The sequence below is a fragment of the Globicephala melas genome, chromosome 11, assembly GCF_963455315.2.
Source record: "Globicephala melas chromosome 11, mGloMel1.2, whole genome shotgun sequence".
NCBI lineage: Eukaryota > Metazoa > Chordata > Mammalia > Artiodactyla > Delphinidae > Globicephala > Globicephala melas.
The window spans coordinates 51,128,755-51,156,303 of NC_083324.2; the positions used below are offsets into that span (position 1 = coordinate 51,128,755).

A 27,549-nucleotide genomic window follows, 5' to 3' on the forward strand; every position below is an offset into this window, starting at 1 on the left:
ATACTAAGACTGAACTCATGGCAGAGATTCAAAGTGCTTTGTGTATGTTTTTTTTAATATATTACTTAAGGAACTCCCTTTTAAGTGTATTATAACTACTGATCACTTCAAGAGAATATAGAATAATTTTTTTACATTCGGTTTTTCACTTTGAAACCCAATCCACAATACTTGAAATCCTCTCCTAGAGTGTGAGAACATAATGATAGATTTTTAGACCTAGTAGGATTTTAAGATCAGAAGACGTTCCCACCATAAAATCACTTAGATTTTAAATCATATTGGTGAGGTTTTTGTTTATCTGCCTGCTTATTTATTTGGATGACTGTTTTTTTCATTTCAAATTCTTTTGAAAAAAGATATTGTGGCCTTGTATAATTTGATGCAAGTTTCTTTACACATATTTGCACAGAAATATTGCTGTGCTCTCCATCTTCACTTTGCTTTTAAGTAATTCATTAGGGTTTGCATGGTCTTTTCCATATTTTTATATCACCATTTAGGAAAAAAAAAATCTCTTGGGTCAAAGCAGGTATGTTCTGATGGCTAACCAAAAATAAATAAAAACAGACCCAGTGGAGAGACTTCCAGACTTAAATGTTTACGTAAAGATTGTGTCTTTTGTTGTTGGTAGTGACTGATTACGTACAAATGATTGTACAGCCTGTCAGAAATTTTGTCTCTCCACCCCACCCCTCTACTGTTTGGTTTTTTTCCCCTGTGTGTCTTAAGAAAGATAAAACCTGTAGCTTTTTCATTTAATTTTTCTTCAGCTAGAAGATGTTGTTCTTCCTTACCTGTAGTTTTAAATTAAATGTTTAAATTATAAAAATTTAAACATTTAATTATTTAGATTTTAGACTATCAGTAGAAGAAAAGCTGAAGAATTTACATTTACTTTTGCACCTTCATTTCATCTGCTTTGTACATGAGTGTCTGATTTCAGTTTATCAGCTAAAAACTACTAAATGTTCTGCTTTTGTTACAGACATCAATGGTTTTGGGATTTTTTTTTAAAGTTTGCTTTTTTTCCTTTAGAATTTTTTATTTTCTAAGAACTGATTAAAGCCTTCTTATTTCCATCTGCCATTCATTTTAAATCTGCTTCTTCCCTCTTCATGGATTATAACCCTTACCCTAATTCTGCCTTTACACTTGTTCAGGATCACAATCTGCTAATACCATTGGTGGTAAGAATATATAGACTTTATGTGTGCATCTATTGTTTGATCACCTATTTTCATTATCAAGAATGGGTTCTATTCAGCAGAAATTCTTAACATTTAATATTATATCATTCTGTAGCCATTATTGGGGTAAAAATCACCAATTATGATTTTTCTTTGACCTGTCCTTATTTATTACCAAAACCCTGGGTTTTTAAAATTATCCATGTTGATGCCACAGATGTAAACATTCAAAAACGAAGGAGCTTTAGTAATGCCTTGAAAACATCTCATAAAAAGTATAAAATGGTAATTTGAAAACTTTAGGCAGCACAAGAGAAATTAGATATCTAATTCCAAACTTCATAAATTAGAGTATTTTCTAGTAGCATGCTATTCCCTAGGTACATCATACTCTTTTTCATCAACTGTGTGGTTTTTCTAGAAGAAATAATTAGCCTTGGTAGTTCTTTTGCTGGGGAAAGAGCCTTGATATTTTCTTCTAAGTATAAATAATTCCAAAATGGGTTGTAGGCACTGTAATTAACACGCTGTTGGTTGGGGCCAGGGCGACCATTGGAGAAGAGCGGGTAATGACTAACACTGCCAATTTTATTTCCCAGGAGAGGGCATGAATGAATTTAAATATATAGAGAGTGAGCTTGCATAGTTTTGATAAAGTCAATAAATCTAGAATAGGTAGCGTGATTACTCTGCTTCTATACTATATGTTTCCTCTCTGCTGAATAGATCCACATTTCAAGGAATTCTCCAGACTCCTACCAACACTGTCACCCCCTAAACTTACATTAGTTTTAACAGAATAACGTGTTGTATGTGTTCAGTTCATAATTTATACTTTTTATATTGTTGCAAGTGTTCCCATAAAATATTCCATCAGCTTATCTTGCATTGTGAGTTTGTAGCATGTTGGGTGTTTGGGTGTTTTGGTGTGTATGTTTAGTTTAGATGCTGCATGGAGAAAATAGGTGCCTTGTGAGTATCTCTAAGGTTATAACTGAAAGAAACTTGATTTAAAGATTCTTCATCTGAAATATCATGAAACATTTCAAATGACTCATCATTTTAAAGTACACTTGTATAATTTCCCTGCAACAATTTAGAATTCCTTCTACACAGATAGTAAATTGCTAACGTCATCGTAAACATTGATTTGTTTTACAGTATTGCTATAACCAGCGGAAGATGAGTTTCATTTTGTGTGCTAATAAAGTTTAGGAATTAAGCATGAGTTTAAATTGTATTCAGGAAGACCATGCCAAGAAAACGGTAGCCAGGGTCACAGATCAGCAGCCCATGAACCACATTCAGCCTGCCTCTATTCGTGTATTATTTGGTCTACACAACATAATAAAAATCAGGACATGTCAAAGCTTTCATTTAAAAAACAAAAAAGTCCCAAAATGTAGCCAGTATTACCTCAAGACAGAGCTGGCTTGAACTAAAATGTCACCACTCCCTGCCTTACATTCAGCACTGCTCCCTGGTTGATGTTCCCTGCTTGTCCCCATTGGCTTTGACTCTTTAATCTTTGCTCTGTGCAAGTGAAGTGTCATTGGGTAAGATTATACCTGGTGAGCAGTGACTGTGGAGAAGTTCCCAGCAAAGAGGAAACGTTGCTTTCATGACGTTTTATTTAAGTGCAAGTTTAACTTTTATAATGCTACCATCCAGAATCTAGAGTTAAATTATACTTTGGAGTTATCTAGTTCATTTTCCTTTTCAATGCAGACAAAAAATATTTTGATTGACAAGGAGCTTATCCCCTTAAACACTAACGCGTGCAATTCTAGTTTAAAAGCATGTTTCTTAACTTTTTTTTTTAACTCTTACCCCAATCTCTGAGATTTTGTCCAGCTCCCTTTCTCTGTCCCTGACCACGTATCCTTTGTCTTCCAAGACTGAAAATCACTAGTTTAGAAAGGGTCTGCCTTCTTTGACATTTATTTGCCCTTTAGTTGTGTTTTACCCTCAGTATACATCAACTTGGCAGACTGGCCACCCAAGACCCCTTCGCTATTTGAAGGCAAATAGCAAAATGCAAGTTTCTTTCTCAGCTGGCCTAACTTTGTAAACATTTAAAATTAAATCTTGTAAAAATTTTAAAATATACATAGTTGCAAGATAACCTTGTTATGCCCATTTAGAGGCATCGCAGCAGGCAAACTTTTAACAGGAAGCACATTTTCATTACCACATTCTTAACAAAAATGATAGCAATAATAGAATTATTAATTTTTTCCTTTTAAATATATAGCTTTAATATATAGCATTTTAACATATAGCTTTAGCTGCATGAAATGTATTGTTAGATAAGTTTATTTCTTTGGAAATCTTTTCTACTATTTATGTTCTGAAAATCATAATAGTGTTGTCCTTATTAAACATAGCATCTTATACTCCCCAAACTGAAAATATATTTACATGATTTACCATTCAATCCTAGTATATATAGTATACCTTTTTATTCCAGGTTTTGAGTATATATAAACCTTCCTCAGTCTAACTCCTTTGAACTTAGAACTGCCATTCCATCACAGTTTTCTCAGGTGTACTTCTTGAATTTTTATCCTTTCAACAAGTTCTCTTGGAGTTCATATCTTAACATTTGTATGTGTGTTTGGTGTTTAGCTGGCAGCCGGTCTGGGTCTCCGGGAAGAGTTCTGACCACAACAGCCCTCTCCACTGTGAGCTCTGGTGTTCAAAGAGTCCTGGTCAATTCAGCCTCAGCACAGAAGAGAAGCAAGATACCACGAAGCCAGGGCTGTAGCAGAGAGGCTAGTCCATCTAGGCTCTCAGTGGGTAAGATTTTTGTGCAGAACTTGGGACCTTGTATTTCTTTAGTATTTCAGGCATTGAAGACTTCAATTTAGGCACTTTAAGTTAGAGAAAAACAACTTAAAATTCAAGGACAACTGAAATATAGGTTAAAAATGGAATTAGATATCTTATCTTGAAAGTATAATTCATTTATATTTTAAATCTTTTTATTTTAGAAAAATATCATTTTACTCTTCTAATCACATACAAACTAGAAGACTGTATTCAAGAATTTTAATTGTATTCCTGGTAATGCTTCATCAAGAAAAGTTTCTTCTCAACCTTAGAAAAAACTTATCTATTAGTTTTTAAGAAAGAAAAGAATAGGGACTTATCTGCTGATCCAATGGTTGAGACTCTGCACTTCCACTGCAGGGGGCATGGTTTCGATCCCTGGTCGGGGAACTAAGATCCCGCATGCTGCATGGAGTGGCCAAAAAAAAAAAAAAGAAACAAAGAAAGAAAAGAATAAAACCAAAATATCAAAAATACAAACTCTATCTCCTGTTTACTCCCCTTCTGTGCTGCTGTTGCTTCATACCAGCCCGAAGCAGTCGTATTCCTCGACCAAGTGTGAGCCAAGGGTGCAGCCGGGAAGCCAGTCGGGAGAGCAGCAGGGATACGAGTCCTGTTCGCTCTTTTCAGCCCCTTGGTAAGTGTTTGGGCAGGTGTGAGGCATATTGCTTCACTGTTGTGTTCCTACCATCTGATAACCTCAACACACCCTGGATTTAGTTGATGATTTCTTCAACTGTATCTTTTCCTCTATCTCTTTTCTTTTTAAGGACAGTCAGAAGGAAATTATATGTTTGGGCAATTCCTTTGACATTTATCTGTCTTAAATGAGCAAGTTAGACATTGGATAAACAAATTGCCTTCATAATCAAGTAAATATCATACAGATTTAAACTACAGAATATTGAATTCAAGATTTTTCTTAACAAATCTCCCTATAAAATTTAAAGACAATATTTAAATATTTACTCTTAAGTGAAATATGGACTATTTAGTTTGATAAAAATAAAGACTTTTGTCCTTTTTAGCAGAAATATTAACATTTCACCTTAGATATTTCAGATACTAGAAAGAATGAACTTATTAAAATAGGAGGGATTAATATTTTTACAGTATTTTACAATTTAACAACATTTCCCATGCATTAGCTTCTATCATGTCATTGCTGTGAAACCTGTCTGTCCCTGATTATAGAGATTTTATTATACCCTTGATTATAATACTATATTTACCTCAATTATAAAAATATTAAATGATTTTTAAAAAACTAAATATTTTAGAGTAATTGGAGAGGCAGAATTTTTTACGTTGAAAATCTTTAGAATTTCTGTGTGGTCCTCAGCATTTTAACTAATACTTTGTTTATATGCACTTACTTATAGCCATTTCAGGTTTTTTCTTTTAGTTCCATAAAATGTAGGTTACTGTAATACTTAAGAGAGTTGCACTTCAGACTTTGTGATACTTATGTAGAACATAGTTCCACTCATTATTTATTGGAATTATTATTTCCTTCAATAGACACGTTAGTATAGAATTTCTAGAGATTAATTTCTAGTTCTTTGGGCCATTTGGCTCAACCATATCACTACTAGACTATCCTGTACTGACCCTTTGAGCTAGGAACTCAGGCAGGGGTATCCTCAACCCTTGTTTGTGTTCCAGTCCCAGGTGCCAAAGAGTTTCCTTCTATACTCTGCCAGAGGTAGATTTAGTTCATGTACAATATACAGTAGGCTTAGTCTGTAGAGTATCCGTGTATGTGTGTGTATACATGCACACACACATACATATACATATATATATGGTACATCCTCATGCATATGTGTTTAAAAATGAAATAAATCTTACATTTGTATAAAGTAAGCATGCCACCTTGAAGAGTCAAAGGAAATAGAGTGGGTGTGTGATAGTTTAAGAGCATATGTTCTAGGGTCAGATGGCCTGGTTGATACCCCAGCTCTGTAGCTGTTTTATACCTGGGTTTTTCCTTATCTGTAAAGCTAGAATAATAATATCATGTAGTTCTTAGCATTGCTTTGAAGACACTGTAAAGGAGAGAATACATGAAAACTGTCCCTCAGAGCAGTGTTTACACACGGTGAGCACGTGGTTATCACGGTCATCGTCACTGCTGCAACTGCTCTTCCCAGTCTTCGCCCTGGAACAGTGCTTGCTTACCTACAGTTAGTTGTGTGACACATCAGTGGCAAGGATCTTAGGTTTTTTTAACAGTATAATACTTATATTTATATAATGTACAATTAGTAGAAAATGTGAGATATCGGGAAGAAACAAAAATAGGTTTCTGTACCATTTAAAAGTGTACAATAGTCAGAGATTAGAGGAAATTTATAACCAACTTCTAATTACTTAAAAAATAAACATGTTAATGTGCCTTTTTTTAAAAACATCTTTACTGGAGTATAATTGCTTTACAATGTTGTGTTAGTTTCTGCTTTATAACAAAGTAAGAACTTATACATATATCCCCCATCCCCTCCCTTTTGCTCCCTCCCACCCTCCCTATCCCACTCCTCTAGGTGGTCATGCCTAATTTTTAAAGAGATACGTTGTTTAGTCATTGATCTAGATTTATCTCAAAGCTGCCATTTGGCAATTTAAATCATTTAAATTTTATTATTAAAGGAGGCAGTTTTCCCAATTGTGATGAAACATCCTATTTGGTTTAAAGGTGGTTAAACCTTTTAATCATATAGTTTTAGAAGAATTGAATTTTGTAGCCCTTTATTTACATATGGATATTGCATAGTAAAGGTAGCAGATTAATCCTGTTTATTACACAGAGATGAAGATAGCATTCCCAGAAATCAGATTGTCCTTTTCATTCCCATTTTCTGCCATATTTGCCTACATTTTTCTCTTTCTTTATTTGGTGAATCCTTTTGTCACCTCTGACTTGAATATGGCCATTCAGCAGATGAATCCCATAGCTTGCCATTTATTCAGTTGTAACACAAGGCCAGCATCAGGGTCCTAAAACACCAGAAATAAATCAGGGCTAAACAAAGATGAACTCTGGAACTCACACTCTTAGTTTCCATCTGTTTCTGGAACCCAGATTCAAAAAAAGGCTTACATTATTACAAGCACATGAGTGGTATCTTCAGCCACAGATAGCTATTGATTTCAAAAGGTTTTCAAAATTTTTTCATCTATTAAAGCATTTCCATATTGCTTCAACTCTTCCTTATCATTTTAGAAATTATTCTGTTGGGTAAAATTAAAACTATATATTAGTATGTTTTACTAATGATACCAATCACCTTTCAGGGTCTGTTAAACATTTTATGCAACATTCTCTCTTTAATCCTATCTCTCAATCTTTTTGATCATTTTCTTACTCATTAAGGTCCTGTGGCAAAGGAAAGAGTAATTCATGTAATAAAAGTATTTTAACTGTTCTCATTAATATATCTGAAGCAGAGTAACTTTTAAAATGAGTAATATGTTTCATTAAATAATAAAATGATTTTTTTCTGGCTTATTTGTTTGTGTGTGTAAGAAAAAGACTGACTTTATGATGTTATGAAAATCAAGATTTTAAGATCTAAAATTTTAAATATCCTAAATTTAGATTTAGAGAGATGTCATAAATATAAGAAGTCACAAGTTTCTAGGTTTTTTGATTAAATTGTTAATACTCCCCTTTTTTGGTGCTCAAAATATGCTTTGATATTTAAATAATCTACTGAATGCAGAACTTATATACTGTGAACCATTATAGAAAACATTTATGTTAACATAAATGAGGTATGTTATCTTTTAAACAATGTAAAGACGGTATGTGTACTATTTAAGAGCAAAGGCCTTGAAAGACTACAAATACTGAGGTGTGGCCTTGATCAAATTAATTAACTTTTCTCTGTGCTTTAGTTTAGCTATTTGTAAAATTGAATAGTAACAACTGCCTCACTGGGTTCAGGATTAGAGGAGATGGGATTATTATTGGTTACTATTTACCATAGTGGTTTTTTTTTTGAAACTACAGTGTTCATTTTTTTGTCTCATGCTTGTACTTTTGACATTTCCTTCCATTTGAATACTTACTTTTTTGTCTCCTGTGAGCTTATGTCTGTCCCCTTAGGTGTAAGATCTGTTGTGTGTCAAGGAAGATATTGCAATGCAAGTGTTCAGTTGCCCTAGTTTAAGGCAATATTCTGATCCTTAACTATTAATAGTAATACCATTGTGAACTAACTCTCCTTGCCTGACTGTAGTGCTGCCACTATTCCTTGTTTCTGTAGTAATAGATGAGGTTTGTATGGTCCTGTTATTCCAGCCTCCAGACACCATTCCAGATCTACTGGTGCCCTCTACGCCCCCGATGTGTATGGGGCCTCAGGTGAAGGATGAGTACATTTTCACTATCATCTGTGCATTCATCTTAAGTTTTTTGTCCTTGTCAGTTTCCATTGAGTAATCATGTTTTAAAATTGATTTGTTTTATTTACATTTAATTTGTTGGAGAATAAGTCATTTGTGGGTTTTTAAAAAAATTTTCCCCCAAGTAACTTTTTTCCCTTTGGCAATCTTATTTGAACATTTTTCTCACTGGAGATGGGCATTTTTCTTTTGTATAACCTAAGTTATGTCATTTTAAAATATAAAAATTGTTTTATGTTCTCAGTTACGTACTTCATCTTTGTATATATGTTTAAAAAAAAAACCAAAATGGTGGATGAAGTGTTTTAATTGTAAATGATGATATGTTGTAGACAGTAGTTGAGAGGAAGAACCCATCTATGGTTTGTCTTTACATACCTCAGAGTGTCGGGCAATAGTAGGTCCTTGACAAATATCAAATGATACATCTTAGTTACAGAATGAATCAGCCTGTCTTGAAAGAGAAGAGATAATAATTGGAGGGGTTTTCCCTTGTAAATTCCTGGCGTGCCTTCCTTGAGCTCCCTAATCGTTACTGGTTTGAGAATTGATCTTTGTTCTGGGCTACTCTGTGGCTCAAGCAAACAGATGAGATTTGCCTGACTGATAGAGCTAGATTAATTACAGGGCTATAGACTTGCAAGCCCTTAGTTGGCCAGCCATGCTTTCTTCTATCTTCTGGTGAAAAGTATATCATAGCTACTATTCTTTAAATTTACTTCCCACGCACTGTCAGTGATTTTAATTGCCTTTGCCCTTTTATTTGACTAAAAATAAATGTACCCAGAGAATACAGTATTGCTTTTAAAATGCTTTGCCCCATTGGTTTTTTTTTCCTCCTCTTAAGGATCTTAAAGTTTCCAACGTGACCCCGTTACATTTATGGCTCTCTCAAAGCTATTTTCCTTCTTCTGATGAATTAGGTCCAGGGTATGGGATCAGCCAATCAAGCCGACTGTCATCCTCTGTCAGTGCCATGCGAGTCCTGAACACAGGTTCCGACGTGGAGGAGGCAGTAGCAGATGCCTTGGTACTTTTCTCCATTTCCTTATCTTTACAGATGTTCCAACTGTGAAACTAATGTATGAGTGAGCCAATCCACAAGTGTGGGAAAGGAGATGGGAAAATTCTTGGTATTAAATCTAGGAAGATCAAATGTGGGCAATGTAAAAAGCAAAACAGTATAATTAATTCTTGATCTTTTTTAATTGCCAAATTTTTAAGCCAGGGCCCATAGTAATTGATGTGATATCAGGAATATAAATATTGATATTGTTAATATGGTGATGTTTTTTATGTACTGTAATACACTGAGAATAAAGGCAGATAGATTAGTATATAAATATGTACACTACAAGTATGTAATTTCAAGTTTAGCTTAACCTTGGGTATTTAGGGATTGTTTTAGTTTGGGGTACAGTTTTGTTTAGTCTTTATTTATTTGTATTTTCTGAGCTGAGAGAAAGTACACCTTCAAAACAACTTATATTTAAGATATCTTTCTGGCTCTTTATACCTGACACATTAAACAGTGAGGCTTAAAAACATAATCCGTAGATCTATGATGGTTTGTCAGAAGAGTGCTGTTCAGATATCACTGTGGTTTTTCTCACTTAAAATTATGAAGGAAGTATTAGAAACAGTGATTATTATTGCTTTTTCCTTTTTCCCAAGTCAATTCAACATGATAATTTCTCTTTCAAGTTATGATATTAATCCTATATTTGAGAAGTAAGCATTTACTCAGTTTTTTACACAGAACTTATGAAGGTGTCATCTTTGTTTTGAAATTTAAAAATACATTATGCCTTTTAAAACCACATATCACCTCTTAACCAGTGTTGATACAATATTTGCCACATATATTTGAAAAACAAGTTTTTAAAAATATTCATTGATCATAGCTATAATATATTAAATGTAATCACGTGCAGTTCTGTTCTAACAGTCTGTATGTGCTGAATTTTTCTCTTTACCCTAGCCATCTGATTTTTCTAATCAGTACAACTAAGTAGGAACTTTGTTCTCTTGAGCTTGGGACATATTGATCACATCTTCTTCTGGTGATATTAAATTAGTCATACGTTTTAAATTTACTATTCCTCATCAGTGTATTTCTCAAATTATGTTTTTTAGTTTCTTGTAAATGGATGATTTACTAGTTAAATTCTGCTCGCATAAATTTTATGAATTGAATGGATTATTCTTGAACTATTACTTGTTATAAGATGTTGTATTTGATTTATATGAGGAATATTTAGCCACCAGGGCTAAAAGCTGAATCCCAATCATTTGATTGTGAATACTTCCATTATTTGCATAACATAGATATTCCAGTTATAACTATCAGTTTTTAGGAAAAGACTATCCAACTATTAAGTCTAATTGGACCTAGGGAAAATCATAGAAATAAAATTAACTTTGGAAACAACAAAAGGATCCAAATAGGAAGAAGACTTGAGTTTCTTTGGAAAACTGGTTATGGGAGTATTTCTGTAGCTTAGATTTTTTTCTTTGGACTAAAGGATATTGACAAGTTAAAGATATATTCTCCTAATAAGCAGTTCTTATGTATCTATATATTTTAAAAGTTAATGTTTCTAATTATGGGCATTGTTTATGCCTACTTCACTGTGCTGTTTAGCAAAATGTTTTTCATTATTTTCAATTTTTCTCTTTAAAAATCTGCTCTCAGCTCTTAGGAGACATACGGACTAAGGTATAGACATTGCTGTTTTCTGACATCTTATGATACCATAACTTTTTTTTCTTTCCTTCATCAGTTTAACAGATGATAGTCTTCTATAAAAAATTCAAATGGAAGTAATAAAATCCTTAGATACACATCATTTTTCTGTATATATGATTATATGATTATCAGCAGGGAGATAGTGCTTAAACAGAGTGTCCTATGGGGGTTCTCATCCTTTAAGCCTGATTACTTTATACAAATGCGATGATGTCATCGACACTGATGTCTATAACAAAACTGGTCTTGAAGACCAACACAGGAAATACCACATTTTTGCCATTCTAAATTAAGTTGGTGCCTCTAAAATCAATTTAGTGATGGGAATGTCATTATAAAACTATTTTTAATTGAGTTCAAATTATATTTCTTTTAGATTTTAAACTTGGAGAATTTAAGTCACCTGGAGCTATGTAAAATTATTGTGCTTAAATGTTTCTTAGAAATATCCACTGCTCACCAGCCTAAATTCAAATATCAGGTTACATAAAGATTTATAATTCTTCCAAAGAAATCTCAAATAAGCTATTTATTCTGTCTCATTTCACTTTTAATATTCAAAGTAAAATTAGCAGTTACATTTATTAAATAATAAGCTTCAGATGTAAAGAAATCAAAGGAATCTAAATATGCTTTCTCATAAATATTGAAATAGACAGTATAGACACATTGGGAAGAACATGGAGGACCCTCCAGGAGCTTGCCTCCTAAAAGGAAGAGTAAGCAAAACAGGATGTCATCATTCTCCGTATTTTACTTCTCTAGGAAATGTCAGCATTGCATACAAGAGAAGAAAGAGTGGCAAGACAAGTGATAGTAGAAGTGAAAGGAGAATAGAGGAAAGAGAAGGTTGAGAGACAGAAAAAAATAGAACTTTACATGGGGAAAAATGTTTTTCTGATCCATTGCCCATTTTCTGATCCATTCTCATCCTTTAAAAAGGTAGTAATTTCTTCTTAACAACTCAGAATTTTAGTACAGAGTCCATTCGTTTATACTCTTGTAGTTCTTTTTGGTTTTCCTGAAAAAAGAAAAGGAAGAACCCCATGTTTTTAGTGCTCCCCACTTTACATATCTGACTTCCATACAGTAGTCTTATTCTGCTTTTATCACTCGCCATAGTTAAAGAATATTTCATCATCTACTAACTCCTAAAACATGTTTTTTGAAGAAAAACTAAATATCAACATTTTATTATTACAATGATTAGCAGCATGCTTTACACTGATTTTTAAACAAAAACCAGTCTTTTTATGGTCAGTAGAAATTTGTGAAATACCAGCATATTATTTTAGCTACCACTAATGAGAGTCTTTATGTGTAACAGAAAAAACCTGCTCGAAGAAGATATGAATCATATGGGATGCATTCAGATGATGATGCCAACAGCGATGCATCCAGTGCTTGTTCAGAACGCTCCTATAGCTCTCGGAATGGTAGTATTCCTACATACATGAGGCAGACAGAAGATGTGGCAGAAGTCCTCAACAGATGTGCTAGCTCCAACTGGTCAGAAAGGAAAGAAGGCCTCCTGGGTCTGCAGAACTTACTAAAAAATCAGAGAACGCTAAGGTGAGTTATATTGTCTTTAAAATAATTGTCCTGTCTGGTTAGGACAGGACAATTGACTTGACTTGACTTTTTCATAACACTTTAAAGATACTGGTATGGGCTCATACGTGTCCTGAATTCAGAAGGTGGCATCAAAATATTTTCCCAAGCCTTAATCCTTTAGGACCATCTATACTATTGTTACTTTTAAAAGTTTTAATTAACTTGCTCTATTTAAAGAAACTTTCTAAAAGGAAACTTTTTATTCACAAATAGATGTTAAATGAAAAATGTTATTAATTTTTTTAATGAAAATAAATAATAAAATATGCATAATATTAAAGCTGACTCATTAAAATTCATTCCTGATAAATTTTTCAGTGAGATGAAAGAATATTTATGCTCATTTGGAAATGAAGGTATATTCTTGATGTTTGTGTAATATTTGGATCTTGGTATAGTATGAAATGGATTTGGAGTGAATTTCTCTAAGAACAGAAATTTAGGGACTTCCCTGGTGGTCCAGTGGTTAAGACTCCACGCTTGCACTGCAGTGGGTGTGGGTTTGATCCCTGGTCGGGGAACTAAGATCCCCCATACTGTGTGGTGTGGCCAAAAAATAAATAAAGTTAAAAAAAAAAAGTTTATATTGGTTTTTAGTTGGGTTTGATTCGGTTTCCTTTCCTAATGGCTTTTGCTTGCTTTTCCTCTCTAAATTCTTTATTTTTTTTAATGTATTTTATTTATTTTATTTTCATCTGCGTTGGGTCTTCGTTGCTGTGTGTGGACTTTCTCTAGTTGTGGCAAGAGGGGGCTACTCTTTGTTGTGGTGCGCGGGCTTCTCATCGTGGTAGCTTCTCTTGTCATGGAGCACGGGCTCTAGGTGCGCAGGCTTCAGTAGTTGTGGCACGCGGGCTCAGTAGTTGTGGCACGCGGGCTCAGTAGTTGTGGCACGCGGGCTTCGTTGCTCTGCGAAATGTGGGATCTTCCCGGGCCAGGGCTTGAACCCATGTCCCCTGCATTGGCAGGCGGATTCTTAACCACTGCGCCACCAGGGAAGCCCCTCTTTATTGTTTTTTATCTGTGTAATGTTTTAAATCTCTATGGTCTATCCCTTTAAGAACATAGTTTTAGAAAATTCATAAGTTTGATTTCAGGTATCAAGTCAGGAAGTGGCCCACTATTTTCCACCACACTCAGAGTTTGATTTACTAGCTGTTTATTTTGGGAAGTATTAGAACTATATAATTTAAAATAAGTGTTTATCTATAAACTTCCTAATATATTTTAATGCTTTCATGTCACAGTTCGTGAATCACTACAATAAAGCATCATACTGTTGTTCCCAACCCCATCAAGATTAGATTAGTATTAGGTTCAGTATATCATTTTAAATGGCAAGGAAATAGTCATAGTTTAGAAAGATTTTAGCCCTCAGGTGGCAAAATTTAAGAAAACATCATAGCATTTAAAAGGATAAGATTCATGTGCTGGGAATGTCATCTGTATACTTTCCTCTGTTGTGCTTACATTAATGAAGTACAGTTGTATTTCTTTTCATATAACTTTCAACCTTTAAAATAGTGTCTGTTACTACAGAATTATTGTTGCATTTGATAAATTTGTATTTAGCCCTGACTAGTAAATCCCACTAATTTTTCATTTAGGAGGGATGATTTTTTTTAGCTTTTTTTTTTTTTTAAGAAGCCCAGTTATATGTAAGATCACTTTTTTTTTTTTTTTTTTTTTTAAGGCTGTGTTCGGTCTTCGTTGCTGCACACTGCTTTCTCTAGTTGTGGCGAGCGGGGGCTACCCTTAATTGTAGTGTGCGGGCTTCTCGCTGGAGTGGCTTCTCTTGTTGCAGAGCACGGGCTCTAGGCGAGCGGGCTTCAGTAGTTGTGGCTCTCAGGCTCTAGAGCGCAGGCTCAGTAGTTGTGGCGCACGGGCTTAGTTGCTCTGCGACATGTGGGATCTTCCCAGACCAGGGCTCAAACCCGTGTCCCCTGCATTGGCAGGTGGGTTCTTAACCACTGCGCCACTAGGGAAGTCCCTGTAAGGTCACTTTTAAATGACTTCTTCCTACAGCAAGATGTTAATTCCACTTTATTATTTTGACAGTCGAGTTGAACTGAAAAGATTATGTGAAATTTTCACAAGAATGTTTGCTGATCCTCATGGCAAGGTATGTTTTAGTATTTAAGATTACTCCTATAAGGTGTCATTATTGTATTGCCCCAAAAAAGAAGTGAATAATAACAAAAAACTATAAGCCATTTTTGCTTTGTTATTGCTCTAAAATGGCAATGACCTTTTCAAACATAATTGAAATTGAGTGTTTGATATCATACTTAATTTAGAAATTGCTCTCTAGTAACTGTTTAAGCTTCTCCAAAGAGAGATTATCTAAGACTATAAACTGAAGAATATATAGTAACATGCAAAACTCTTATACACTTAGGGTGAGTATTTGTATTTCTAAAAACATTTTACTATTTGTAAAGGAAATAATTGGGGTAAGTTGAAAAAATTTGCCAACTTTTTATTTAGTTTCCTTCTCTATTAACATAAATATATTCTTAAAAGAGCAATTTTGTAGAAATGAATTGCCATTAAATAACAAAAAGCACAAAATATGGCTTCACTCATAGTTTGTTAGTAATATAAAAGAAGCATTTCATATATTGAAATAGTTCATAAAAATCATCAGAACTTTGTTTAGTTTTTAATGTGGATTAAAATGTATTTAAGTACTTTTGCATAGTCTGCATGTATACTGTGAAATTTTGCTTTAAAATGTAAAATTTTGTTGTAAAATGGACTCATTTATTCTGTTTTCAGCAGTGTGTTTGACAATGGTGAAACTTTATTCAGTATCTTCCTTTAGGACACCAGGTGTCTACATGAGAATTTCTAACCTGAGTGAGAGGGAGATGTGGAAGGGAAATCATAAGAAAGATATTAACAAATTTCACTTTATTGTTTTTTTAAATTGTCTTCACTTTATTGTTGCACATGTCATTTCCCCCTCATTTTTTTTTCTGTTTTCAATATTTTCATTACTTGTGACACTACTTAAAGATACTAAAATCCTACTCTATACATAAACTGAAATCCAGCTAAGAATTATAAATTGCTTGTACTTTAACTTCTAAAGATTATCCTTTTATCAGAAGGTATATTTATTTTATCCAAGAATGCAAGATCCCATTAAAGACAAAGATTAAAGTACACTAAGTTTATAACTTTCAAACTGAGCATGTAGATAACCATACCATTTTATACTGATATTGCTACCACTAATTACAGCTGTAGGAATTGCTTTAATGGAAAAATTTCTGTAAATCCTGAACAAATTAGCTGTTGACATTTTTTGTTAGCAGTATGAGCCAAAGGACAAGACAATTATGATCTGGGTGGACCTGTTTTATTAAATGATGTTTTAATTAATAATCTCTACAACTTTTAAAAATAGAGTTTTAAAACATCTTCAAAAGTAATATAATTCATCTCTGCTGGAAGGTATGAGAGTGTAAGGCTAGATTATTTCTTGAAGTCACAGTTTTTAATTTTTTGTTAGGACAATAATGCAATTTAGTTGGATCCTAGGATTTGCACATTAATAAAGAGAAACACTTTTTTAAAAAGTCTCTTGAAGAAAAAATTTTTTAAATAAAGTGAATGTCAAAAGTTAAAAAAAAGTCTCTTTAAGATCAAGTAGGAAAACCAAGTTTGATGTTGGTGAAAGCACAGATGTTTGGCCTCCCTTAGTAGATGCAGAGAACCAGCCACAATCCTTCCGAGAGAAGACTTTTTTTTTTCCTGTGGGATTTTATAAGAACATACAATTCTTATTGATCCATTGGCTTTGTTTGTTTGGTTTTGTTTTTTTGGTTAATTCAGTGAATACACATGTAAAGGGAAGATTATTTTTAATTCGTTTTTGTTTAGCTTTTGTTTGGTGATTGTCCATCAGGGACTCTACCAGTAATGTAATTCATTAAGAATAAACTGGATAGGGGCTTCCCTGGTGGCGCAGTGGTTGAGAGTCCGCCTGCCGATGCAGGGGACACGGGTTGGTGTCCCGGTCCGGGAAGACCCCACATGCCGCGGAGCAGCTGGGCCCGTGAGCCATGGCCACTGAGCCTGCGCATCCGGAGCCTGTGCTCTGCAGCGGGAGAGGCCACAGCAGTGAGAGGCCCGCGTAACACACACACACACACAAAAAGAATAAACTGGATATATCACCATACTGTGCTGAGTTAAAAATATCAGGGTTTGATTTGAGCTTTTGCATCATATCCTTATATTATTAAAATAGTAGATATCCCCCCCTTTTTAATTTTATAAAGTACTAACAGTCCAATCATTGGATCAAGCAGCTGTTCTTGATGCTTTCTTTTCTTTCCAAGTAAAATTTTGTTCTCTATCAAGAGTTGGCCTTTTCTGTTTGTTTGTTTTTCCCTATAAAGGGCCAGGTAGTAAATATTTGTAGCTTTGTGGGCCATAATGATCTCTGTCAGAACTACTGAACTCTGCCATTATAGCACAAAGGTACCTATAGACAATATCTAAACAAATGGCCATGGCTGGGTTGCCATAAAACTTTACTTATGAACATTGAAATTTTTATTTTCATAAAATTTTCTGTCACGAAATAGCCTTTTCTTTTGATTAAAAAAAAATTTTTTTTAAGGTAAAACCATTTTTAGCTCTGAGACCATAGTTTCCCGACCCCTGCTCTATACAGTCAACTCTGGTCATTGACACTAAAATAGAAATACGTTCAAGAACCTCTGCTCATGCTCATGCCACTGGTTGAAAGTTAAGACTGTTGAAGGGAAACAATGTACTGGCCCCTGCTGGGTGAAATCAGCCCTGTTACTCCTGTATATTGTGCCATTCTCCATTTCTGATCTGTGATTTTTGTCTAAAAGCCCAGTGCTGCCTTTCCTCTTCCTCTAGTTTTTTTCTTCTGTCCTCCACAGAGACTGTGTCAGATAGTCTTTCCTCAGAACTCCATCCCTGTTCACCTCTCCACCCATCTCATGCCCCAAGCATATGTCCTGGCCTCTTAGCTTACCAAGAAGATAGAAGCCATCCAGCAGAAACTCCCATTTCCTGTCTCCAAACTGGCAAAGTTAACCGCACATAAGCCCATTCTTTCTACCTTTTCTTCTATGGAAATGGCAGGAGGTCTTACCGTGAAGCTGTTGGTAGCCACATAAACATGTACTCTGTTTTTTGCTAATGTGATCTCATCTGCTTGGCCACCAGGAATTTTTCATAAATTTCAGTTTGCTGCTTGACATCCCTTTTTATTTTTCAACCTTGTTGTGAGTTTATCCAGCGTATCTTTTCTGACACTTTAAGGAAAGGGATGTGGGAGAGGTGGAAGAGGGGTGTTTTCTGTTGTGCCTGATCCAGTCTTCCTCACAGTAGACACCCTCTCTTTTCAGACATTTATCTCTCTGCTTGTTTTACTTACATTGGTGTTGCTTAGAGCATTGCCTTAGGCCCTCCTCTTTCACTTCTGTACCTTATCTGAAGCTTAAGTCACCCACTTTATCCTAATGACTCTCATATGGTACTTCCAGCCCACATTGTTCTCCTGCACTTACTTAGTTACATGCCTTTTGCTCATCTTAAACCTCAAAACTACTTTTCCTCCTGCATTGCTTTATCTCATTAGATGAAACCACTATCCTCTCATTGCTCAAGTGAAGAATTTGGGCATTATTCTAGAAATTTACTCAGTCCTAATTGATTCAACCTTCTAAACATTTCCATTCTCACTGCTAATTCAGGGCACAATCATCTTTGGCCAGCTGCACCTCCTCCCCACCTCCTATCCCTAAATTCTCTTCCACGCTGCATATTTGAATAACCTTTCTAAAAGGTAAATCTTCTCTACTAACTTAAAACCCTTCAGTGACTACTCATTACCCTCAAGAAAATATTCAAACAAAGCCTATCATTTTTGCTTGTCATTCCCTTCTCACTGTCACTCTCAATCCTGGAAACTACGTTCATTTCCCCAAATGTGTCATGTGCTTTTCCTCATAGCCTTGAAATAGGCCATCAAAGAGACTTCTCTTTTCTTCCTCAAGTGTGGGTTAGCTCTCCACTCTGAATTGGAATCACTTATCTGTAACCTTAACTATCCTGAAACTCACAGGGCAGAAATCATCTGAAGCCTTGACCCCAGAATGGGCCGTAGTGTTTAGGAGACACCTCATGCCTTGAGGTTGGTTGGGTGGGTTTTCCCATGTCCTTTTTTTTTTTTTTTTTTTTTTTGCGGTACGCGGGCCTCTCACTGTTGTAGCCTCTCCTGTTGCGGAGCGCAGGCTCAGCGGCCATGGCTCACGGGCCCAGCCGCTCCGCAGCATGTGGGATCTTCCCGGACCGGGGCACGAACCCGTGTCCCCTGTATCGGCAGGCGGACTCTCAACCACTGTGCCACCAGGGAAGCCCTCCCATGTCCTTTTAAGTTGAGTCAACTTAAAGCTGTGTTAACAGCTTCTGAATAGTAGCTGGCTTCCATGTTAACTGGAAGCTGTCCTTACTTCTCCCCAACATGATTGAGACCACCTGCTGTCCCCAACAGGTTACTTAGAGAACCAGGGTGTGAGCAGCAGCCCCATCTCCTTTCATCTAGGATCACCTCCAACCCCCAGAATGTTTCTCTTATATGTGTTAGAGTAAGCATCTGAGTCCAGCTGAAATATCAGGTGAGCTCCAATACACATCCCAGAAAGGAAGGGCTAGAAAAGAGCTTCTATTTCAACTTCTGAATACAGTTGAAATAGATGCTGGGTTTTTTCCTGGGACAGGAGTAATGTGGTTGGTAAATAGTTCACAAGCTGAAATTATTTGATGTCCATAACTTGATAAATAAACTTTTTAAACTTTCAGATACTACGCATACAATCACAGTGTATGACTCTGTAAAACCTCTAAATATTTTTCTAAGAGAGGCAGTGCAATACAGTGATAACAACTATGGGTAGTGGAGCTAGATTGCTTGGGTTCAAATTCTGCCTCCATCACTTATTAGCAGTGTGTGCCTTGGTTTCTTAATCTGTAAAATAGAGTTAATAAGATTGCGATGATGATTAAATGAGTTAATATATGTAAAGCCCTTACAACACACCAAGCACTATATAAGTTTTTAAAAAATAAATAAGTTTGAAAAATTAAGGAATTCAGAGAAGATTTTTATTTTGATTGCTCTAGACCCATTTTTTCCTTCAAATGTAAGGAGTGTCAGATGCCAAAAGCTATCCCCTGTGATTCTGACATTTGACTCTGAAGGACCTACTTGAGAAGAGCCACCTTCACTAAAGTGCATGGTTTGATTTCACATTTTATGGTCTGTTTAGTCCTACCTCTTGAAGTCTTGAACATCTGGAGTAGGAATTCAATCAGTGGCTACTAAAATGCAACACAGTTGAGTGCCCTGCTTAGAAGGACATATCTGGTCTCCTGAAGAGTGTCTGCAGTCTTAGGATCAGGAGGCCAAAACATACATCTTACCTGGGGAAAATTAAAAGTTGTGGTATAGTTACTTTTTACCTCCAAACAATAGTAATTATTCCAAGCCTTCACAGAAATAATTTAACTTGTGAATGCATTGCTTCTGAAGAGGAAAAAAAAAAGATAAAAGAAAAATTCTAGATACTGTGCTTTAGAAGCAAATGTTTGCACTGTACAGAAATTTTGGCAGGTGTCTATTAGTCTTAGATTTTTTCCAGAAGTTGAGCCTCAACAATAGTATGGTCTGGAAAAGAAGAGAGTTTTTGTTTGTTTTTTGTTTTTAAATTTCCTTGGCAAGAAGATGAGAGAGAAGTATAGGAAAATCACATACTCTTATCCCATACTATTCATTTAACTCTTGTTTTAAAAACTATTTTGAGTTTATCGTAAAACTTTGAAAAACATTTGTCACTTTTATTTTCTAAGTGTTTTTATTCCATACAGGAACTTGGCATTGATGGCGACTAATTTGTGTGTTTTTCTTTTTTTTCTTTTTTTCCTTTTGCATGCTGTCCCCTGTGTTGGAACTCTCAATAGAGAGTAAGTTGGTTCAATATTTGTTGGAAACCTAACTTTACTGCATGACTGTGAAATTAACCCTTTTTCTCTGTTTTCTCTCCCGAAGAGTTCATGCAGTGTTGGACCCTTTGCAATCCACGAAATGCTATTTGCAGTTATGCAAACTGTCATTCTGTTTGGAGATGTGCTTTTTAATCTACTAATTAATCTAATTTGATTATGTTCTTCTGTTCTATATTGGATGACTGGCACACCTAAGATATAAGAGGTTAAGAAAAGGCTGCCTCAATTGTAATAGCTCAAATATTATAATTTTCCAATAAACTACAGTTATAAATAGATTCCATTGAAGGTTGGTTTCATTGAATTATTAAAAAAGTAATTCCCAAGTTTCACAATTTTTTTAATTGAATTCCAACCTCCACATATGAGCTTTCTAATAGTCTATTAATGGCATTCCACAAAAGCAAACAGGGCTGTTTAAGGAGCAGTGGTTCTCAGCTTTCTGTTCTGAAATCAAATTTTTAGCCCTAGTACTATATTAATGTGTCCACTTTCCTCTTTCTCCTTTAATCATAGATAAGGAAATGGGAGAATATCAACATCTGACAGTGAACTCTCTGTGATAGGGCAGTCAAGTAAGAAATTTTATGCAAAATTTCCAATGTATATTTTGGATAGATATATATATATATGCATATATTTATCATTTAGTAAGTACCATTGATAAGATATAAGTATTTTGAAAAATATAGTATAATTCTATATATAGGGTACCATAAATAACATGTCTACATTTTTATTCAGTTATACTCACATTTTATCTAATCAAAAGAAATTTCTACTTTTGATTAGAGACTCAGAGAAGTCTTTTTTAAGAAAATAGCAATTCAGATCTTGACAGGAACATAAACTTTGGATTATGTCAGGATGAGAAGAAAGGGCCTTCCCGGCGTGACTAGCCTGAGTCCAGAGAAGTGGGAGATGTCAGAAAGACTATAGGAAAGAAAAAGAAAATCTTGGCTGCCATGAAAGGAAGGTCTTACATATCTTCCCTTGCATTGAGAAAAAGGGTTGGCCACCAATTGCAGGGTAAGGTTTATTTACTTATGAGGAAATTCTTACTCTTTAAGGAACTTTTCCTGCACATTCATTGAACAACATTTTTGTGTGTGTGTGTGTGGTACGCGGGCCTCTAACTGTTGTGGCCTCTCCCGTTGCGGAGCACAGGCTCCGGACGCGCAGGCTCAGCGGCCATGGCTGACGGGCCCAGCCGCTCCGCGGCATGTGGGATCCTCCCGGACCGGGGCATGAACCCGCGTCCCCTGCATCGGCAGGTGGACTCTCAACCACTGCGCCACCAGGGAAGCCCTGAACAACTTTTTAATTTGGTCCTCAGCCTCTGATAACTTTAGGCTTTGGTCTAATTGGTGATACAAGACTAAAAAATATATAGTCTTTTTTCTCAAATGTTATATATTCCAGATGGGAAGATGATATAAATTCAGAAAAAGTGAAATAGCACCATAAAGCTAGCCCCACTACAAGTTCCAAGTAGGGATGATCAGTGGCTATTATCTAAAGAGGTCCAAGAAGCTTTTTGGCTGGGTCTTGAGTGGTAAGCTTTGTAGGAAGTCATGTACTTTGTGTAAATAGGGGGATTAGGGAGTGTGGTAGAAAATGCAGAGTGTGTGTGAGATGTGTTCAGGGACAAAGAGTTTATGTTGCCAAAGGGTCCAGCATGAGTCTGGAGAGTTAGAACTTCGTCTAAGCCTTGGAGACATTATTCTATAGACAGTGAAGGGACATGAAAGGATTTCGTTTCTATCAAAAGAGTGATGTCACAATCTGATAATGAGAAAGAAGTATGAGTTGGCCAGCCGTCTGTTTTGTAAATAAAGTTTTATTGGAACACAGCTGTGCTCACTTGTTTGCATAATGTCTATGGCCGTGCTACGATGACAGAGCTGAGTAGTTGTGACACACTATATGGCCTGCAAAGCCTAGGATATTTACTTTCTGGCCTGTTACAGAAATCCAGACTTGAGGTCAGAAAGAATTGGTGCCTACGATGATGTTGTGATCAACAGATTTGAGGAAGGCCAAAAGTGAGAGCTATTCTAGAGGTTATTTTGGGGCCTAGTAGGCTAGGACAGAGAGGCCCTGTCAAGGAAGTCATACTTTCGGTGAAAAGAGAATCAGGATGAAGACTGGCTCTTACATCTCTCCTTATTTAGAATGCAAAAGGAAAATGCCTGGTAAAAAGAATGAAAGAAGGAAGGGAGATAATAAGAGGAAAAACAGTGTCAAGCTACAGAATGGCTAAGCATGCTAAGCTAATGAAAAAGCTATTATATATCACGATTAGAAGATAATTGATGGGTGCAATAGGATGGAAATTGAAGGAGAAATTCTTGAGACAGTGTCTTCTGCATCTGTAAACAAAGAATTTAGGTTGAGAATAAAAGAGTAAAGATAGAGGAGACCATACTTTAAAGAACAAGAATATAGAAAGCAAGATTAGTCTTAACAGAGGAATAAAATTGGCTCTTCCTTGGAGAAACGATTATGAGAAGGATAGCTGTAGAGGAAATCAAAGTGAGGGAAAAGTCAGTGGAGAATTTTATTATGAATGACAGTAAAGTAGATGAGGTAAGTTGTCTAGTAACAGAGCGGATGGAACACAACTAAAAACCAAGTGACTTAGCCATTGATTAGCTGTGGAAACCTTGGGAAGTCACTTAATTTTCTAGTTCTCAGTTTCCTGAGAACCAGATAAAATGGGAGGGTTGACTTGGGCCTTCTAATGTCTATGATTTTCAAAATGGATTTTGGCATAGAGAAAGCTTAAAGTTGGACTCTTCAGGAAAATAGGCAAGAGTTGAAACAATAAGAGTGAAAGTGAACCAAAGAATTAGAGTGTTGTACTGGTAAACCATGTTTGAGAGGGGGCAGGAAGCCCTGATTTGTAATGTTTGTTATAAATTCTGAGGTGTAAATATTCCCACATGGCTGATTTCAAGCCACCAACCAGCTCACAATATTCCTGAATATTTAACATTTGACTTTCTAGGCAGGTACTGACTGACTCCAGGACATCACTTGACAGATTTGCCAGGTACCAATAAGAGTGATTACTAGATTAGACACATGGACTTGTCGCAGAGCAGGTCTAGTGAAGTTCCTCAGCAGCGTTCAAGCCCTGAGGAGGGAGCCAGAGACAGTTTCAGTGAAGCTATGGGCCACGGGTTGTGGGTGGGGTTAGGACCGGAGTTAATGGTCTGCATTGTGAATAAGAACAGTGTTGAAGCAGGTACTTACTGCCTGGGGGTCAGAGGTAACAGAAAATTCAAAGTGGTCATAGTTTCTGCTTTTACAGACAGTATCTTGAGCAAGTAGCTAAAGTGTACTTTTTCTAACTCAGATTCAAATGTTGAAAAGCTTAGTTATAATTCTGATAGATAAAAATCCTTCATTTCTAACATAAGAAAAGAAAGGAATTCATGTATAACTATATAAAGGAAATTCAAGAAATAAAATATATATTGAGAACAAAACTCTTTAATTTTCAAATTAGTGTAGTTACTTTGAGCTTAACTTTTGAAACCATAGTTTTTATAATCCATTGTGATTATAAATTATCTCATATAATACAACATGGCTGACATTGTCTTAAGAGCTTTTCCCTCTTTACCTAGAAATAAATTTTCCTGTATGATATTGAATTTATTGAGGAGATATAACCTTACCATATGTCACTTTTCCTTAGTTTTGTTTTGTTTTATTTAATTTTTTGGCTGTGCCACACGGCATGTGGGATCTTAGTTCCCCAACCAGGGATCGAACCCCTGCCCCCTGCAGTAGAAGCGTGGAGTCTTAACCACTGGACCACCAGGGAAGTCCCCATAAGTTTTTGTTTTTTGTTTTTTGTGGTACGCGGGCCTCTCACTGTTGTGGCCTTTCCCGTTGCGGAGCACAGGCTCCGGACACGCAGGCTCAGCGGCCATGGCTCACAGGCCCAGCCGCTCCACGGCATGTGGGATCCTCCCGGACCGGGGCACAAACCTGTGTCCCCTGCATCAGCAGGCGGACTCTCAACCACTGCGCCACCAGGGAAGCCTCCCCCATAAGTTTTTTTTTTTTTTTTTTTTTTTTTGCGGTACGCAGGCCTCTCACTGCCGTGGCCTCTCCCGTTGCGGAGCACAGGCTCCGGACGCGCAGGCTCAGCGGCCATGGCTCACGGGCCCAGCCGCTGCGCGGCACGTGGGATCCTCCCAGACCGGGACACGAACCCGTGTCCCCCGCATCCGCAGGCAGACTCTCAACCACTGCGCCACCAGGGAAGCCCCCCCATAAGTATTTTTAATGAGATAAAGCACTTAAGAATTTTAGCTTCCCTTCCCTTAAATTTTTCCTGAATCTTCCAAAAAGTTTCAAACTTGTAGATTAATATTGGAAACAGTATAAAACCCGTCAATAGAAATGGAGACTAATAGCATGCCATCTAGGACTTTTTAGAAATCATTAAAATGTAGATGTAGATTTGTATCCTGATTTTATTTATTTTAGGTACAGTTATAGTTATCCCAGGTCATTTAAAATTACTTTTGGGGCAGTTTTAATAAATAATATGTCTTATACCAAAAAATTTTGTGACCACTGACATTTTGAGAACTAAGAAGTCTCCAATTAGCACGTTATACCAAAATCATCTTATGTGTTAAGGTAGCTGTCAGCATAGTCGACCTCTGATTAACTCACTGCCACTCTTCCAAAGAGCTGGGGGCTGATGAGACCATAGGTAGTTCCTTGCCCTGAATTTCAGATAAAATAGATTGCAGTTTAAGCTGTGGCATCATTGACGACCTTAGGTGTGCCAGCCATTATAGCCAAAGTTTCTTTACCAAGTGATGCTGCATGGAATAGCTAATTGTCGAACTTCAGCAGAAGTTGGATAACAGTTCAGATGTACTCTTGTATCACAGAGTCCAATGAAAAGCAAGAGAGATTGTTTTTCCGCTTGGCTGCCAATCGCTGTGCCTCTGATTCCTGTATTCCTTTCTATTTCAGTTTTGAATTGATCATAGAGGTCAATATTTCCTCCTTTTTCTCCTCCCTCCCCCGTTTATCCACTGTAGGTGTTCAGCATGTTTTTGGAGACTTTAGTGGACTTCATACAAGTCCACAAAGATGATCTTCAAGATTGGTTGTTTGTACTGCTGACCCAACTACTAAAAAAAATGGGTGCTGATTTGCTTGGGTCTGTTCAAGCAAAAGTTCAGAAAGCCCTCGATGTTACAAGGTAAGATTTTCTTCATGTATTTCAAGTTTACCCGGTAGTAATCAAGAATATTTCGTTTCTTTGTTAAAAGTTCAGATTTCTGAGTCTTTTCAAACTATGTAGATTGCATGAGTTCCATTTGAAAATTATTGATGTTGCCCATTTACATGGTATATTTAATGCAACGTTGATCCTTAGTTCAAACACTGCATTTAATCTATTAAAAAATTTTATTAACATTGGTTGAGTAATTCAAGGTAGTGTTTTATTTTAATTAAGATGTAACTGCAAAGTAGAGTTGAAGATTTTATTCAGTCTAGTGTAAAGATAAAAATATTTTCTAAGTTTAAAAAGAATGTTTTATTATGCATTCTTTTTTCAGAAGATTTTGAACCAATGATATATTTCTACTTTCTTGTGTAGATTGTTGAAGTGACTTATTTCAAATATCCATTTACTAAGTTGAGGTGAGTCTAGAATTCAGATATTAGGTATGGAAACTTCTCTGATAATGTTGAACTTTAACATTACATTAAAGTTTAACATTACATTAAACTTTAACTAACATTTTTCTGATTAAATCTATAAATGAGGCAAGAGATCATTCTTTGCTATAGTGTTGCTTTTTAACCCCCTACAGGGGGTTAAATTTATACTTACAGGGTATAAATTCAGACGTTCAGATTCTTCTGGGAGTAGCTTTTATCGTATACTTTACCACATAGACTATATACCACATACAGGTGCTACTTCATGTATGCTTTCTGAATGACATTGTGTTTTGTTTGGTATTAAACATAATCTTCTGTTAAGTTTGCTAAATGTTTACTTGCTGGCTTAATTTTTATTTTATTTTGTTCTTTCCTTATTTCAGAGAATCTTTTCCAAATGATCTTCAGTTCAATATTCTAATGAGATTTACAGTTGATCAGACCCAGACACCAAGCTTGAAGGTAAAAATTTGAGGCCTTTTGATGACATTTTAAGGAACTGAAGTATTTTATTCATAAAGTTATGCTAATATTTGTATTTCTGTCACACAAGAAGCTGTTCAATCAGTGGATTTTGTTTTTATAAACTTTCAGACAGTCAAGCCAGCACTTCGGGACCAGCTTCACTCTTTTTGGAGTTCCAAGGTTTTTTCTGGTTTTGTTTTAATCTGCATTATTTCTTTTCTTAACTCTCTTTACAAACTGCAGTGTTTCAGATAATGTTTGTATGCATCTATATATTCAACTACTAACCTTTATAAGCCTATAAAGCATGCATGGATTTGATTTTAAATGTTATTTGATACCAGATTATCTTTTGGAGAAGCTTACTGGGGATACATGTTTAGAAGGCAACACAAGTATGGCCGCTAACCCTAAGCTGTTATGCAAACTCGCTCTATAAAATCTTATCTAATTTTATGTTTGTGATTTCCCAATCCTTTTTTTTTTTTAAGTTAGGCATTTGAAGAGTTATTCTGGGCAAAATGTCAGTTT

General features: G+C 35.8%; 1 protein-coding gene across 20 annotated transcripts in view; it reads left to right on the forward strand.

Moving 5' to 3' along the window:
- Nucleotides 1-27,549, forward strand: part of CLASP2 (cytoplasmic linker associated protein 2) — a 183,856-nt gene that overhangs the window by 123,659 nt on the left and 32,648 nt on the right. For 4 of the 20 annotated variants that reach the window (XM_060307491.1, XM_060307493.1, XM_060307500.1 and 1 more), the window contains 8 exons: nucleotides 3,819-3,989; nucleotides 4,552-4,659; nucleotides 9,353-9,459; nucleotides 11,125-11,148; nucleotides 12,506-12,750; nucleotides 14,848-14,911; nucleotides 25,920-26,083; nucleotides 26,937-27,015. In XM_060307491.1, the coding sequence (XP_060163474.1) occupies nucleotides 3,819-3,989; nucleotides 4,552-4,659; nucleotides 9,353-9,459; nucleotides 11,125-11,148; nucleotides 12,506-12,750; nucleotides 14,848-14,911; nucleotides 25,920-26,083; nucleotides 26,937-27,015 (962 nt within the window). Of the gene's footprint in view, nucleotides 1-1,163; nucleotides 1,191-3,818; nucleotides 3,990-4,551; nucleotides 4,660-8,325; nucleotides 8,389-9,352; nucleotides 9,460-11,124; nucleotides 11,149-12,505; nucleotides 12,751-14,847; nucleotides 14,912-25,919; nucleotides 26,084-26,936; nucleotides 27,016-27,549 lie in introns of all 20 variants that reach the window. The other 16 variants (XM_060307485.1, XM_060307495.1, XM_060307494.1 and 13 more) reach the window with 7 other exon arrangements.